This window comes from Gigantopelta aegis, chromosome 6, assembly GCF_016097555.1.
Source record: "Gigantopelta aegis isolate Gae_Host chromosome 6, Gae_host_genome, whole genome shotgun sequence".
NCBI classification, from domain to species: Eukaryota; Metazoa; Mollusca; class Gastropoda; order Neomphalida; family Peltospiridae; genus Gigantopelta; species Gigantopelta aegis.
In genome coordinates, this window is record NC_054704.1 from 70,856,932 (window position 1) to 70,874,418 (window position 17,487).

A 17,487-nucleotide genomic window follows, 5' to 3' on the forward strand; every position below is an offset into this window, starting at 1 on the left:
ACACCGGCCACCTGATGATAACAAGATCATGATCAGTGCTTTGATCGACTTGAATTCCAAGCCTATTCATAAGGCTTTCTCCACCAAAACGATTGCGCTGGGCAGAGAAACAATGTGCGAAGCGTTGTCTAAGTTGTTTCCATACTCTTCGTCGTCCGTCACACAGAATAACAGGGTCGTATGAACTGGAACGGGTTGGGGTACGAAAATGTACCGTTAAATTTTAATTCCTACTCTATATAAATAAATAAAAAAATATTGCTCGTGCCACCTCAGTGGACATTTAGTCGTTATATGACGCCTAATTATTGCCGAAGATGTCTAAATCACATGGGCTTCCACTTTATAAAACAAATTCAACTGTGCGGAAACATGTATGACATCCACGAGCATTGTGTTTTGCACAAGCATTTCCGTGGGTGTTGTTTTCAAGAGTAGATAACTATAGGGCGCAAATTCCATGTGTCCGTAATCCGTACACGTGTACGTATACGTAATTCATAAATGATCTTATACGCAGAAGTATAGGCGTACGGACAGAGCCAGTTTAAGGATCCGCGGGGCCTGTAGCACAAATAACAGCAAGACTGCCTTCCCAGGATATATATTTTGCAACCCCCTCGGGAAGAGGGGAAAAATGATCTGGGGAAAATAAATGTACACATCACCTAGGGTTCCCCCTGAAGCGCGATGCCCGTAGCACGTGCTACATGTGCTACTAGGACAAACCGGCTCTGCGTACGGAGACAAAATAAATAAATATAAATCTACTCAACCTATTTGCATAAAAAGTGATTGCTACAGATTACGTATTGCTGATTACGCATACGTATATGCATACGCTTACGGGCAAATGGAATTTGCACCTAACACAAAACGTGGGGGGGGGGGGGGGGGGGGGGGGGTACTGGATGTTGAAGGTTTAATACCACATCCAATAATTTTAAGAATATTTACAATTTGATAATTCATTTTCATACTAGATTGGTAGAACTGTAAGTAGCCCACTGGCGGTCGGTTTAGGATCAATCCCCTTTGGTGGAACCATTGGGCTATTTCTCATTATAGCCAGTGCACCATATGACTGTAATGCTGCATATAAAAGACTCCTAGCTATTAATGGAGAACATGTAGTGGGTTTCCTCTCTAAGAATATATGTAACCATTACCAAATGTTTTATATCCAATAGCCGATGATTAATAAATCAGTGTGCTCTAGTGGTGTGGTTAAACAAAACAAATTAACTACTTGGTTGTTGTTTAACTTTTTGTGAGGAGTATATATTGCTACGCTCCTCTATCCTGTTGCGGTCTCGCAGGACCAGTCTATGGCGGGAAAAATTATTCTAGAGGATTTGTTATATATTTTGTTTTGTTTTTTATTTAATTAATAATAGTATTAATTAGGTGTTGCGCCTGTGGGTGTTTCTTTTGACAAAGTCATTATACGGTAAATTCAATGACTTAGATGTCATGTCATGTTTTATACAACAATACAGTAACAAAAATGATACGTTTATCATTATGAACTTTATCTCCTATTTTCGTTTTGTGGCTGTATCATTTTATAGTATCTAATAATCTAGCACTAAACTATTTGTACTTTGACAAGTTCAGCAAAATATAAGTCCATGTCCAGGGCGACCAACCTAATGGAAATATTTTTAATTTTTAAGCGCGCGAACGCCCTTTTTAAAATAAAACACGCAAAAATGCCATTTTCATAAAAATAATTTAAACAGTGCCATGTTTGACACAATTGCAAAATGACAACAACCAAAGAAAGAAAGAAAGAAAGAAAGAAATGTTTTATTTAACGATGCACTCAACACATTTTATTTACGGTTATATGACATCAGACATATGGTTAAGGACCACACAGATTTTGAGAGGAAACCCGCTGTCGCCACTACATGGGCTACTATTTTCGATTAGCAGCAAGGGATCTTTTATTTGTGCTTCCCACAGGCAGGATAGCACAAATCATGGCCTTTGTTGAACCAGTTATGGAACACTTGTTGGTGCAAGTGGTTTACACCTACCCATTGAGCCTTGCGGAGCACTCACTCAGGGTTTGGAGTCTGTATCTGGATTTAAAATCCTATGCCTCGACTGGGATCCGAACCCAGTACCTACCAGCCTGTAGACCGATGGCCTAACCACGACACCACTGAGGCCGGTTACAACAACCAAAGAGATACATAACAATATATTTCTTTATTATTTATTGAACTGTTATGTATTCAATAACAAGAGTATGAATCAATCCATATAAGTGGCAGACTTTTTCTACTTCCTTGTTTATTATTGAACTTGTTAGGCATAGCCTTACTTCATGGTTTGTTTAGTAAAACATGTAGTGCACGGGGAACATTAAGGCAATACTTTTCTTAACGTGCACGTCCAGTTACTTCCCTCTATCTATGTAGCAAATTTAAAATGGTGCAGATATTTTTTATGTTGTTTGAAGATTTATTTTGTTAATGATGCAAGTACTTCAATCAGGATTTAATGAGTACGGTGGGTTATACATTTTTGGCTTGTGTGTCCATTTGTTGCACTATTTTAGTTGAGAAACGATTGAAACATGGTGCCACAAGTTCGAATACCTGCTATATATAGGGTATGTAATAAGATTCGGACTAGTAAACAGGGATTATAGAATTTTTATAAAATCCACTAGCCACAGGTTCAGTGATTTTAGAAATGTACTAGTCACGATTAAAAATTCACTCGCTCTGCGTTACTTAAACTTAATACAATTTTACTATATACTAGTAATAATCAAATATGTTACCTAAAGAAGGAGATAGAGCTTAAAAACACTAACATTGGGGGGTTGGCAGGGGTCGAATTTTACGTTATTCTGCAAATAGCAAATTTCGAAACGGAATAGTAAAACAATTCTTCCAATATTCCGTCATGAAAGTGAAAATAAAGCACGGAATACCGAAAATCACCTGCAACTATTCCGCTTACGCTTTTTCTTCAACCACATTTTTCTGCAGAACAAATCCTCGCGTTACTAAGACCTTTCTCATGCACTTACCGGTACAAAATAAACGTCTTTTTGATCGAGACTAATGTTTAGAGTGAGTTCGTTTGTAATTCCAGCTAGTACGCAGCATAGACTGGTATATAAACAATTGTTCGTTACACAATGTTGTACAGGGTGACGTAGCACAGTCAGGAAAACTAGTGGTACATTAATAATTGAAGGGATAGTACATTTTTAGATGGAATAATGTTTTTTGAAATTCACTATTCTTTTGGGATAGTGGTAAAAAAATTAAATTTTAACCCCTGGTTGGGGTGTGGGCAGGATATTCATATTTACAAAATAGACTTAACTGCAACATTTAACAAAAACAATTCACTAGCCGTCGGGCATGGCAATAGTAGTTATTTACTAGCCCAACACTGAATATCACTAGCCATGGGAGTGGGGCTACCATAATCTAGAAACCCTGGTAAAGCATGCTAAATATATTCATAAGTGTAATAAAGTTACTATACCCAGAGTTCAACAAATCCGCTAGCCCGACGCCCGTGGCTAGTGGTTTTTAAGTTCGGGCTAGTGAGAAATGTAAAACCACTAGCCCAGGGCTAGTGGTTTCCCCCCCTCCTCTCGTTATCGCTCGATCGTGGGGGTTTTCTTTTCTTCTTTTTCTCTCGGCTGGAATTTCGTTTAATATATTTGATTGTGACGTTTGTCATCGAATAATATAAACAACGCTATCAGTATATAATAATAATCTACTTGAGCTAGGTCTGCAAACTGCAGTAACATGCTATCTCTACATCGTCACAGTTACAGCATGAATTGTTTACTTTTCCCTTTGAAGTTTCTGGCACAGGAAATAAGTCTAATGACATGCGTGTTTTGATTGGTTGGACACGTCACATGGTAGTTAATCTCGCACATATGTTTTAGGCTAAGAACTTGGAAATCACCAATCGTGACGACAGGTTAATCTCAATCAAGTAAACCCCAGCCATGCTTTGAATTTCAGTATTTGTTTTATTTACCTATTGTTTTCTAATTTAACACTTCGCTGACATGTGGTTATTGGCAATTAGAAAAACAATTTACTTTAATGGTAACCGCATATGCAATGACTCGGCTTGGCCTATTACGTGTAGCGGTTTGGATAATACGTCACTGCTGTCGATACAAGATGATACCTTTTTTGTTCATCATTTAACAACGGATTAGATGTTGCCGTTATATTCTTTTGATATCGGTCTGACACGGGATAATGCCCTGTATTTGAGCAATTGGCATCACCGACGATGGATCACACTTGACAAAAGACCAAATGTATGACACGACAAAAAACTGAAAGTTACAACATGATTTAATAGTTTGTATTATTTTACTGTTATACTCGTAAATGTGTAATGTTACAAAAATTATATAAAAATCCAGTTATAATTTATCAGGAATTTGGGCTAGTGCTTTATCTTAGTGGGCTAGTGGTTTTGACAAATCCACTAGCCCTGTGGCTAGTGACTTTTCAAAAACACACACATTCTTTCAATTTGATGAGCTGCTATGTCTACAATAGAGAAGTTGTATAGTGTTCTCTGTTCTTTCAGTTTGATGAGCTGCAATGTCTATGAAGAAGTACAATTGAGAAGTTGTATTGTGTTCTCTGTTTCAGTTTGGTGAGCTGCAATGTCTACGATAGAGAAGTTGTATTGTGTTCTCTGTTCTTTCAGTTTGATGAGCTGCAATGTCTATGAAGAAGTACGATTGAGAAGTTGTATTGTGTTCTCTGTTCTTTCAGTTTGATGAGCTGCCATGTTTACAATAGAGAAGTTGTATTGTGTTCTCTGTTCTTTAAGTTTGATGAGCTGCAATGTCTACCATAGAGAAGTTGTATTGTGTCTCTGTTTCAGTTTGATAAGCTGCAATGTCTACGATAGAGAAGTTGTATTGTGTTCTATGTTCTTTCAGTTTGATGAGCTGCAGTGTCTACGATAGAGAGAAGTTGTATTGTGTTCTCTGTTCTTTCAGTTTGATGAGCTGCAATGAATACGATAGAGAAGTTTGTATTGTGTTGTCTGTTCTTTCAGTTTGATGAGCTGCAATGTCTACGATGGAGAAGTTGTATTGTGTTCTCTGTTCTTTCAGTTTGATAAGCTGCCATGTTTACGATAGAGAAGTTGTATTGTGTTCTCTGTTCTTTCAGTTTGATGAGCTGCAATGTCTGTGATAGAGAGAAGTTGTATTGTGTTCTCTGTTCTTTCAGTTTGATGAGCTGCAATGTCTATGATAGAGAAGTTGTATTGTGTTCTCTGTTCTTTCAGTTTGATGAGCTGCAATGTCTACCATAGAGAAGTTGTATTGTGTTCTCTGTTCTTTCAGTTTGATGAGCTGCAATGTCTGCGATAGAGAGAAGTTGTATTGTGTTCTCTGTTCTTTCAGTTTGATGAGCTGCAATGTCTACCATAGAGAAGTTGTATTGTGTTCTCTGTTCTTTCAGTTTGATGAGCTGCAATGTCTACCATAGAGAGGTTGTATTGTGTTCTCTGTTCTTTCAGTTTGATGAGCTGCAATGTCTACCATAGAGAGGTTGTATTGTGTTCTCTGTTCTTTCAGTTTGATGAGCTGCAATGTCTACCATAGAGAAGTTGAGTATTCAGGGCATTCGGAGTTTCGGTCCAGAGGACACAGACAAGCAGATTATTCACTTCTTTACGCCACTCACACTCATCCTAGGTCCTAATGGAACAGGAAAAACTGTAATTACATTTGTCACTATAGTAGCATTTAGAAATCATTTTCTCCTTATGCTATAGAACGGTGAAAGAGGCCTATATTGTTAAGACTTGGCCATCCTACATGTATCTATCTATCCATCCATATATATATGAGTAGACAAAAACATGTTTATTTAAATGAATATATGGATGTTTTGTTTGTTAACAAATTGGCAAAGTGGGCTTATTCTTGATCAGTGTTTTAAATCATTAATAGTGCTTTGGGGGTTGGGTTGTGTTTTTTTTTTGGGGGGTGGGGGGGCGGGGAGGAGGGGCAATAAGGGTTGAGTTTTTGGTTTTTGTTCAAACCAAAGACAAACATGGTTAGAAGTTAAGGAATGAAACATATTGGCTCAGGATGGAGAGGGGGCTGGGTTAAGAGCCTTTAATATTGCTGGGGATAAAAAATAAAAAAAATTCAGGGTCTTTGGGAAGCCCACAAATTAACTTGCTTGCTAATGTGAATATTGAATCTAGTGTAAGTACATATTATTTTATTAACTCTGTGTTCCAGACTATTATCGAGTGCCTGAGGTACATGACCTCCGGATTTTTTCCACCAGGAGCTAAAGGAGGAGCCTTCATTCATGACCCCAAGGTCGGTTTAATTGTTTGCTTTTATATGAATTGAGGGGCGAGACGTAACCCAGTGGTAAAGTGCTCGCTTGATGCACGGTTAGTCTGGGATTGATCTCTGTAAGGTGTCAATTGGGCTATTTCTCATTCCAGCCAGTATACCATGCCCAGTATATCAAAGGCCATGGTATGTGCTGTCCTGTCTGTGGGATGGTGCATATAAAAGATCCCTTGTTACTAATGGAAAAATGTAGCGGGTTTCTTCTTTAAAACTATATGTCAAAGTGTTTGACATCCAGTAGCCAATGATTAATAAATCAATGTGCTCTAGTGGTGTCGGTAAACAAAACAAACTTTTTATATGAATTAAGTAGACATTTTGTTCAATATATTGTCATGATTCACTACTCAAGTTTCAGATATCACTTAAACAACTCTAAAATGTTAAATACAGGTCTCTAAAAATGAAAATAGCTTAACCAATTTATGCGTTACACGAACAATGTTTCAGGTCGCCCATTTTATTTTCCAGTAATTATGACCATGTAAATCACATTCTAGATTTAGTGCATGAATAAAATTAACTTGGTTATGCAAATCAAGACTTGCACAAGCAACGAGTGAATGAAAAGCCGACGTGAGGTGAGCATTTAAGAGAAGCTATCAATTTGGCTCCCTGTGACTTCCCTGAGACAGGTCGATGACATTCATTCTTCACACCTTTGTTTTGGCTTCATACACAATAAATATAACATATCTTACTATAATTTCATTTGAAATCCATATTTCTTAAAAGGTAAAAATAAATTAATCACAAGACTTTCTTCAAACACATTCAGGTGCATTAGTAATGTTCAAACAAAAAACATTCAATAGCAATTTTGCATTGGAATCTTTCATGTATTTTGTTTATAGTTATTGAAAGGAAATGCAAAGTGACGTTGGAATACTGACGTCATTCAAATTCAAAATTAGCTATATTATTACAATGTCATGTTTTTATTTTTCACAATTCGGGACAAAATATTAAGTTTTAAAAGATGAGATAAATAAAAAGTACCTTTTGTCAAATGTATCATAACAAAAAATGACTATTGGATGTTTTATTTATGGTGTATGAAGCCAAAACAAGGGTACAAAAAGTGACTGTTGTCAACCTTAGTTCAAGGAGAATAATTGTTAGCTCCCTTAGCATATGAATTTAAAAAGAAGTACTTTAAATTAATTAAATATCAATGCTCAAAATGATAATATCTTAAATGACTCGTTATAACCTATGTTAGAGGAGCAATTCATCATTTCCCTTTTAAAAAAAATCATGTCACAATTTTTATAGGCCTGAAATATTTATATTGTTTTTCATGAATACATGGGGTTTTTTTTTTTCAGGTTGCTCATGAGCGTGAGGTCAAAGGTCAGATTCGCCTTCAGCTGCGTGATGTGACAAATCAACAGTGTATTGTGCAGAGATCTATGACGGCAACACAAAAGGTACCGGTATTCTATTTACCTATAGTCCATCCCATCATTCTATTAAAATGTAATTTTTTTGTAAATAATTTCGGTTTTGTTTCACAGGGAACAATATTTCAAAACCTTTGGTAACCAGAAGTCTGTTCACGTGAGTTTTACTTAGGTAACTAGTTTTTCGGTTACGTGAATATAGTTTTCGTAAACAATGAGTTAGGCCTACCTAATCCTAAAACATTTGAACTACGGTTCTGTGCTACATTGATAGTTCAAATGTATTTGAAAACAACCTGATTTTCAACTTCATTACTGTAGGGTACTTTTAATGTTAGAATGTAATTGTTCACCACATAACCGATTGGTGGTTCTCGTGATTTTAAAGTTGCATAATTGACAAGCGAACAGAACAATGGTTCTTGTGAAATATTGTGTGCATAAGAAGAAAAGTAAAAGTGTTTTGGAAATAACAAAAACAACCTAATTTTGTGTGCAATTTACAAACCATCTGACTCGGAAATAAATAACTTGTAGTAAATTCCATAGCATGAAAAAAGGCATTCCCTGTGGTACGGACTATAGGTTTCAAAGTGAATATTCAACTTGATATTGGTGGTTAATGTTTGTTTATCATGTCAACCACTTTTAAACTTATTTTAAAACTGTTTAAAACTTTTTTCTTTTTTTTCAACAATGATTTTAGTTGAAGAAAGTTGAAATGCGAACTTTAGATGGAGTTATCACAAGAAGAGGTGCTGATGGCGAGAAAAAAAGTATCACGTCAAAATGTGCTGAGCTAGACAGAGAGGTATAGTAACACATTCTTGATGAAAACGAATATCTTTGCCTATTGTTATTGGCTGAAAACGTTTTACTCCAATTTTGGAAAAAAGCAATTAACATTTTATAATTTGGATTGTTTTTTTTTTTTTAAATATTGTTATTTCAGTTTTATCAATGTTGATGTTCATTAGTATCACATTGCAATTTGCTATGCACATTTTAGAGACAGCTACTGTACACAATTGTAAAATGTTAAATAGTAGTTACTATTCAATTATCGCTCTAGCCAATGCACCACAACTGGTATATTAAAGTCCGTGGTATCTGCTATCCTGTCTGTGGGATGGTGCATATAAAAGATCCCTTGTTACTAATGGACAAATGTAGCGGGTTTCATCTCTGACTGTGTTAAAATGACCATATGTTTGACATCCAATAGCCGATGATTAATAAATCAGTGTACTCTAGTGGTGTAGTGAAACAAAACAAACTTTCTATTCAATTAAAAAACCCATTTAAAACAATATTCCCCATCAGAGAACATGTTATTCAGTATTGCATTGCCAATCGCCATGCATGTTTTAGAGATTAAAACTTTGAAAAACAATTATTCCTAAGATTTAAAAACAAATTGTGTGTTTTTAGGAACCCAAAATTACTTAGAAAAAAGAGCCGACCCTAGGTGAAAAGAGTACATGTATATATAATTTTGTTTTCAAAGCCAACCTGCCTAAATAATATTTTCCCCCATGTTCCCAACCACACAATTGTTTTCATTTTTTATTTCTGCCTAATTATCTATGATTTATATTTTTGTATTTCTCTCTTGGCAGATGGTTGCAGCTCTTGGAGTTTCGAAGGCAGTACTTGATAATGTAATCTTCTGTCATCAGGAAGATGCTAACTGGTAAATATATAAACAACTGTGTACAACTGTGTAAACAACTTTCATGTCACCATTCTGGATTTCCACATACTCATAATTTGTATCATTCCTGTGTCAGTGAGAGTTACATAAAATAGCGAGTCAAGTGTTTTGTTTCATACAGCAATGTTTTACTTCCAGCGCTGTATTTGAAAAGGCTTTCTTCAAGTTGCTTTTCACGTTGAAATGTAAAGATAAAGAGGCTGAATTTACGATGCCAGTAGTATACGATGCTAGTATTGTAAATGCATGTAGTTACACATGGCAATGCCGTACAAATTTGATACTCTCGGCTGAGTTTATTTATTCATATATTATTTACCTTCGACATTCAATAGCTGGTATATTTTTTCGTGCTGGGGTATCGTTAACATAGTTTTCATTTATTCATACATTCTCAGCTGATTTATAATAACACTCCTTTAATGTTTAATGCCATCATGTTTTAGTTAAAACTGTATATATTATGTGTATTTGCTTTCAGGCCTCTCTGTGAAGGAAAAGCCTTGAAGGAAAAATTTGATGCAATATTTGCATCTACAAGATACACAAAGGTTCTTGAGACAATCAGAAAACTAAAACAAGAACAGGTAGTAATTAGAGAATTTGTTTGCTTATTTCTTTTTATTCTTTATCATACTTACATAATTTGCTTTGCTTTCAGTCCAACATTTTGTCTGTGAGTCTGTCATTTATCTTTAAGAAAGATCCTCCACCTCAGTGTGTGCACTGTCAGTGTACTCTGACGGTATGCCACATTTTGGTGGAGTGTAAGGATCTGAAAGAAACTCGAAAAGATATATTTGGTCAAAGAAATGTGATGGAATCGTTTCAATTCCATCCAGAATTTGTATTAAATTTTTTACGTGATACTGACTTTTACTCTAAAGTTTAATTTAATCTATCTGTGATATTTGTATTTTTACACAATTCTTTACACCGTGTTTTAATTTAACTGTTGAATTTTTATATTGATGTTGATCATCACATTATTTTTGCATTTACCATAGTTTGACACCCAATAGCTGATATATTTTTTGTTAAACATTCATTCATTCATTCTGTCCCACATATAGTTTTCCAGACTTTCTTTTTCTTTTTTTGGCTATGCTTCAAGACATTGAGCTAAAATTTTGTGTTCAACTTTATCATGTACTGTTATAGATCAAGTTTAACTTTCATGGGGATTTACCCATTGTTGACAGAATTATGGCCAGATCAGGTTTGACTGATGATAATTATTCAAGGGTCATAACTCTTGTGTAAGATGGAAGTTATCCATGTTTGACAGTTATGGCCATTGAACTTGGGGAAAATAAAAAAATATGTGGAGCTCGGTAGGGGACATGTATTGTTTTAGCAGTATCTCAGAAAGCTTATTTCACATGAGAATATTTCAGTTGAATTTTGTTAAATGTTCTGCACAGGTTAACACCAAAATTAATTCAGGCATTTGAAAACTGAACATTTTGTGTTAACGGAACATTTCATGGGTTATACCACAACAACCTGAAGGGTCTGTGCTTATAAAATGTAAGAGTTTAGACAAGTCTTTAATGGCATCACATACATGCAGTTTGTATGGTATTGCTATGAGATTAAAGTCTCAAGACATTATAAAAGTCGTGAGTCTAGACTAGTGATGTTCCAAAGATCGATTATAATCTAAAATTGGATTGGTTTGGCTCTACCGATTTGATGATCAATTATAAAAATCCATAATCGATTGTGCGGGAACATGTTAACTGTAATTGTACCCCCAATTTGGATGCTAGAATTGATTTACATATGTTGGGGTTAGTGTTTATTTTCATGTCTACATAAATAAAAAGATAGATTAAATGGTTATTAAAGGTAAACTGTACCATCTGTAGGGTCCAGATCCCAGTGAACATGGCAATAGGTACATGACCCTTATTATTCAAATACACCTTATGTCCATATAATTCTAACCGATTGTGTAATCGAAAGTTGATTGGTTGGTGTCAACCGATTATAACCGATGATCGATGATGGAATTCCAACCGAATCCCAACACTAGTCCAGACTAAGCATTGTATAAGTACAGGGCCATTTCATTTTGTGTAACCTATTCAAACACATGAATAATGCCCAAATATTTTATGATGTATAAAATTTCTTACAGGATCAGAACATCAAGATTTGTCGGGAGGAACTCAAATATCTTAAACAACACAAGGAAAAGGCCAGTGAGGTGAGATGAGTCAGGCTACTCTACTTCTACTTTCTTTCTTCTTCATTCTTTTTAATGGAGGGCGAGATGTAGCCCAGTGGTAAAGCACTCGCTTGATGCGCGGTCGGTTTGGGATCGATCCCTATCAGTGGGCCCATTGGGCTATTTCTCTCTCCAGCCAGTGTACCACGACTGGTACATCAAAGGCTGTGGTATGTGCTATCCTCCTTATGGGATGGTGCATATAAAAGATCGAAAAAAGAGTAGCGTGTGAAGTGGCGACAGCAGGTTTCCTCCCTCAATATTTGTGTGGTCCTTAACCATATGTCCGATGCCATATAACTGTAAATAAAATGTGTTGAGTGCATCGTTAAATAAACCATTTCCTTCCTCCTTTTTAATGTCTTTTGGTCTGGGGTGAAATCTCCTGAGGTACTTTGGTCGAATGATCGAATCCCTTTGGTGAACCCATTCTCTGATTGTGGGGTTGTGTTTTTTTCTGTCCTAACCAGTTGACGCCATATAACCGTAAATAAAATGTGTTGAGTGCGTCGCTAAATAAAACATTTCTGTCCCAACCAGTATCCCATGACTGATATTGGTCAGCAGAAAAGCTCAGTGCAATTCAGCATTAAAATTGCATTGAGTTAAGTAGTGATGAAACAAGTTTGAATTTTTCACATATTTCGGATTTAATGGTTGCTGACCTTGGTTTTTTTAATGAAACATTCTTGTCAAGCAGGGTTTAAGCTATAAAAAAAATATTTGCAGTTTGGCCAATTTGGTCAAAAATGTTTCAGCCAAATTCACTTTCAGTTAGCCAAATAAAAGTAAATTAAAGGGACAGACCCGAGTTTTTAAACACTAAGGCATATTTTTCACTTAAACCCTAGTTTCAACCCATAACAATAGACACTAAGTTTGGTTAATTTACAAACCTGTAACAAATTTGGATACAATAGAGTCTGTGACGTTGAAATACTCTTAAAAATAGAATAAAATGCGATTCAATAATCATTACTTCTCAGACGCACATGCATTTTTAAAAATATGAAAAATGTATTATGTGGTATTAGAAATACCAGGATGACCAGAAACACTTCGAATGTACGGTAATGGATAATCTAAACAACAAAAATATAAGTAAGGTTTGATTTCAGTGATCATAAACTGCTCTAATAGTGAAAAATATGCCTTAGTGTTTAAAAAAAAGGGTCTGTCCCTTTAAGATGCTTTAAGATTAAAAGAAGAAGACATTATAAAATCTTATTTTAACAATTCTTTTTATAACATATTTACACAATCACTGTTGTACATGTAGATGCTAAACTGGCAACATGCTTGACGTCAAAAAAATATAATTTACTTTTATATTTCACCGTATAATTATAGAAGGTATTATAATAATTCAACACAAAAATACTATTGCTGATTCGATCTTTGATAAAATTGGCCAATGCAAACAATTCCAATGTTTTCTGATATGTCGGCACGTGTCCGATAAAACTCAAGTTGCTGCAGCCTGCAGCTTTACCAAGTTAAGACTGAAACTCAGAAAGATGTAAATGTCAGAGATGAAATTGCCTGAAGTGTATCGAATCATATGTAACGGAAAAGGACCGAGATATTTAGATTGACAACAATGCTGCTGAGTACGAACTCTTCGTAGGTTGTCTGAATGAACAGTGTACATGCGTACTTAGATGCGCAGATATAGGTGGAAATTACACCAGAAGTAAAAAGTAAATAAGTGGAGAACCAAAAGTCACAACAACGATAAGCCGGTAGATCAAAAGTAGCACACGATTTTCGAATTAACTTTTTGGCAATCTGATAATAAAATATATTTGCCAAATTTCATTTTAGTTTTTATTTGGCAAATTGGCGAATGACAGCTTAAACCCTCGTTATGTACTTTTCAAGACTTCAGTATTTTTTTTCACAATGACAGTCATCCCTGTTTAAGCCATGTTGCTTTTTGGTATATAACAAATAACATGATATTTCAGCTGGAAGGAAATCTGTCTGAACTAGAGGCGAAGTTTGCTGCATCAAAGGAATCAGTTGAGAAAATAAACACACAGCTGGTGCCAATTGAGGTTAGATACATAGAGAATAACTAGTTAATGACGTCGGATATCGGCTTTATCCTGTGACGGTAAGAATGGGAAATTTTGCGAGGCACTGCCGAGCGGAATTTCTCATTTGCCCAGAACAGGACAAAGCAGATATCCGATGTCATTAACTAGTTATTATCTTTATCCTGCAGACCATAAAAATTAAGGGGAAAAGCTATTATTTCTGTTATTTCAGAAAAGCTATTATTTCTGTTATTTCAGTATACGCTATGCGTGTGACGTCACATGAGTGATGTGCAAAGTCATTTCCTGCTAGTAGCAGGATCTGACTTTGCTTTATCCGTCATCCTATTCTGTGAGTAGAAACGGTGGTTGCAGGATAAAGTCTGATATACACTTAGATATAATGTTAAATATTTTGTTAAATATTATCTTAACCTCGCTGGAGGATCTGTTATGTTTATAAATGACTGTCAGACCAGAACTTTTATAACGAGTCAATAAAAATGCAATACATTATTTGTATTATATCAGGTACTGTATTTAATTGTGTTTCAGTTTAAAAAACAACAAATACTTGAAAATACTTTCATAAAATATTTGATTAAAATGGATAGATAGTTTGTGTTTTAAAAAAAAATTATGTTATCAAATTAACACATGTTTAAATATAGCAAACTAGTTGGTGCATCCTAAATTAGCTATGTTTGCAGATGATGTAAATTTACATTCTGTTTTTGCCATTGCAGGACAAACTGCAACAGATAAACACAAAAGCAAATGAAATCCATGACATAAAACTAAGAAAACGTAAGTGTTGCAGTGTTTTACCAGGGCTTCTAGATTATGGTAGCCGCACTCCCATGGCTAGTGATATTCATTGTTGGGCTAGTAAATAACTACTATTGCCATGCCCGACGGCTACTGAAATTTGTTTTGTCAAATGTTGCAGTGTTAATTTTGTAAATATGAATATCCTGTATATCGTGTATTCAGTACAGCTGGGGACAGTGTAGCAGCACAGAGGGCCGCACTCAACCCTGCAGTAGAAGATATGCTGATTTTCTAAAAGAAAAATATGTCCTAAAACATTTAGCCGGACAGCTGAAACTAATAAAGATCATTAAAAAGTTTATGCCTTCTGCTTTCATTAAAAAACCGAACCCATAAATATTAAATTTAAATAATATCAACTATATGGCAATACATATTGCAATATGGTTTCTTATATCACAATACAGTTTTGACCGTATCGTTGCACCCCTACCTATGGCAGTTGATATCGCAGCTATAAATCTTTAGTTGAGTTTCTGTTGGTAGGTAAGGGGTGGGACGTAGCCCAATGGTAAAGCGCTCGCTTGATGTATGGTCTGTCTAGGATCGATCCCCGTCAGTGGACTCATTGTGCTATTTCTCATTCCAGCCAGTGCACCATGATTGGTATATCAAAGGCCGTAGTATATGCTACCCTGTTTGTGGGATGGTGCATATAAAAGATCCCTTGCTGCTAATGGAAAAATGTAGCAGGTTTCTTCTCTAAGACTATATATCAAAATTACCAAAATGTATGACATCCAATAATAATAATTAATCAATGTGCTCTAGTGGTGTCATTAATCAAAACTAACTTACTGTTGGTAGGTAAGATGATAATAGATGCTCTGTTTTGTGTTTTTCTTTGTAGAGAAGGCAACAACAAACAAGGAACATCTGGAAAAGAGTATCGAAGAACTGCAAGAAAATATTGAAAATGATTTTCCAGGTGAGTGGGTGGTCATATCTGATCAGTTCACTCTCTCTAATGAATAATTTATAGCACAGGGCTTCTGGATTATGGTAGCCCCACTCCCATGGCTAGGGATATTCAGTGATGGGCTAGTAAATAATTACTATAACTAGCCCGATGGCTAGTGAAAAAAAAACTCTTGTCAAATGCTGCATTTACATATTTTGTAAATAGGAATATCCTTCCCCCTCTTTCCACCCCAATCTAAGGATTTTTAAGCTCAAGCTCCCTCTTTAGGTGACATATCTGATTATTACTATTAGTAAAATTGTACTTATTTAAAGTATGGCTAGTGAATTTTTAATCATGGCTAGTACATTTTTAAAATCACTGATCCCATGGCTAGTGGATTTTTATAAAATTCTAGAAGCCCTGTAGCACTTCCCTGATCATTTTGTAGAAATTTATAAATGTTTGTTTTGGCCATTTTCAGACCAGCCAGTGTGAAAACAGCACTAATCACTGATTTTAAGTATTATATACATCCTATAAGAAAGGCTGTCAGTATTACTTTTCTGACAGTGTCAACTTTTACGTTAAAGTTTCGCATTTAGATCAGTTTCTCACAAACTGCAAATCTTGAATCAATGAAACTTGGTTTATATTTGCACCTATGAATGTTCATCAGAGTGCATCAAAAAATGTTTATGGTAGGCAAGACATTTATTTCCGTGAAATGCTTGTCGGTTTGGCCCATTGGGTTATTTCTCTTTCCAGCCAGTGCTCCACAACTGGTGTAACAAAGGCAGTGGTATGTACCATCCTGTCTGTGGGATGGTGCATATAAAATATCCCTTGCTGCTAATCAAAAAGAGTAGCACATGAATGGAGACGGCGGGTTTCCTCTCTCAATATCTGTGGATCTTAACCATATGTCCGACGCCATATAACCATAAATAAAATGTGTTAAGTGAGTCGTTAAATAAAACATTTCCTTCCTTCCTTCCTTCCTTCCTTCCTTCCTTCCTTCCTTTACTTTGTTAGTCCCCTACCAGTCCAATCGGAGGGGACTATAGGTTTTATCTCTGTCCTTTTATCCGTCTATCCATCTGTCTCATAATTAGTTTACTGATATTTGTTTTTCACAATGCTAGATTATCGTACAATTACGGATCAAGTTTGACTTTCATGGTGATTTACCATTTTACAGAGTTATGGCCCTTGAACATAGGAGATGACGAAAATATATTGGGCCTGGTAGGGGACATGTATAGCTTTAGTAGTACTCTCAAAGTGCTTGTTACATGTAATGCTGTAGAATGATATGTTTGGCAGCCAACAAAAATAAATACACTGTTTTCAGGTTCAACGAGTGAGTTGAAAAAAACATTGTCACAATTTGAAAGAAAAGTGCAGGACAGTCAGGAAACATTGCAGGAGGTAGAGATGGTTTTATTAACCTACTTTTTATATATTTTTATTTAATGACTGTAGTAAACTTTCACAGCCTTTCATAGATGTGTGTAGCTCTGGGGGTTTTAAGTATCTTTACCCCCAGTGATTATGTGCAGAATCGATATTTCTACTTAATTTAGGACATTGGCACAAAACCACTTAAATGTACTTTATTTTTCCAAGATTCTTTTGACATAATTTCTTCAGTTTTGTTAAACATTGTGATACGGAAAGAACAAATAAACAGTATACATGTGTATCTCATAATTTGGTACTTTATATTTTCTTCTGTGTGGTGTATTGGACAGACAAATTATAAATATCATAACAATAGAGAAAACTAAAACAATTTAAAGGATTATGTAAAATACATCAGATACAGTGCAATCTGTTCAAACCGACATCTGTATAAATCAGCATGCCACGTTGCCGTTAATGTATTAGCAATAAAACTCTGCCTTAGTCACATGCTGTCTATTCCAGGTTTTGGATGTAGATTCAAGAATTAAAGATATAT

General features: G+C 35.5%; 1 protein-coding gene across 1 annotated transcript in view; it reads left to right on the forward strand.

The window, feature by feature from the left end:
- The first annotated feature begins 1,336 nt into the window (after positions 1-1,336).
- Positions 1,337-17,487, forward strand: part of LOC121375736 (DNA repair protein RAD50-like) — a 64,486-nt gene continuing 48,335 nt past the window's right edge. The window contains exons 1-12 of the mRNA XM_041503341.1: positions 1,337-1,450; positions 5,606-5,748; positions 6,281-6,364; positions 7,732-7,833; positions 8,513-8,617; positions 9,426-9,499; positions 10,002-10,107; positions 11,664-11,732; positions 13,721-13,810; positions 14,539-14,599; positions 15,474-15,551; positions 16,879-16,955. Of these exons, the coding sequence (XP_041359275.1) occupies positions 5,620-5,748; positions 6,281-6,364; positions 7,732-7,833; positions 8,513-8,617; positions 9,426-9,499; positions 10,002-10,107; positions 11,664-11,732; positions 13,721-13,810; positions 14,539-14,599; positions 15,474-15,551; positions 16,879-16,955 (975 nt within the window). The 5' untranslated portion in view covers positions 1,337-1,450; positions 5,606-5,619. The remainder of the gene's footprint in view (positions 1,451-5,605; positions 5,749-6,280; positions 6,365-7,731; positions 7,834-8,512; positions 8,618-9,425; positions 9,500-10,001; positions 10,108-11,663; positions 11,733-13,720; positions 13,811-14,538; positions 14,600-15,473; positions 15,552-16,878; positions 16,956-17,487) is intronic.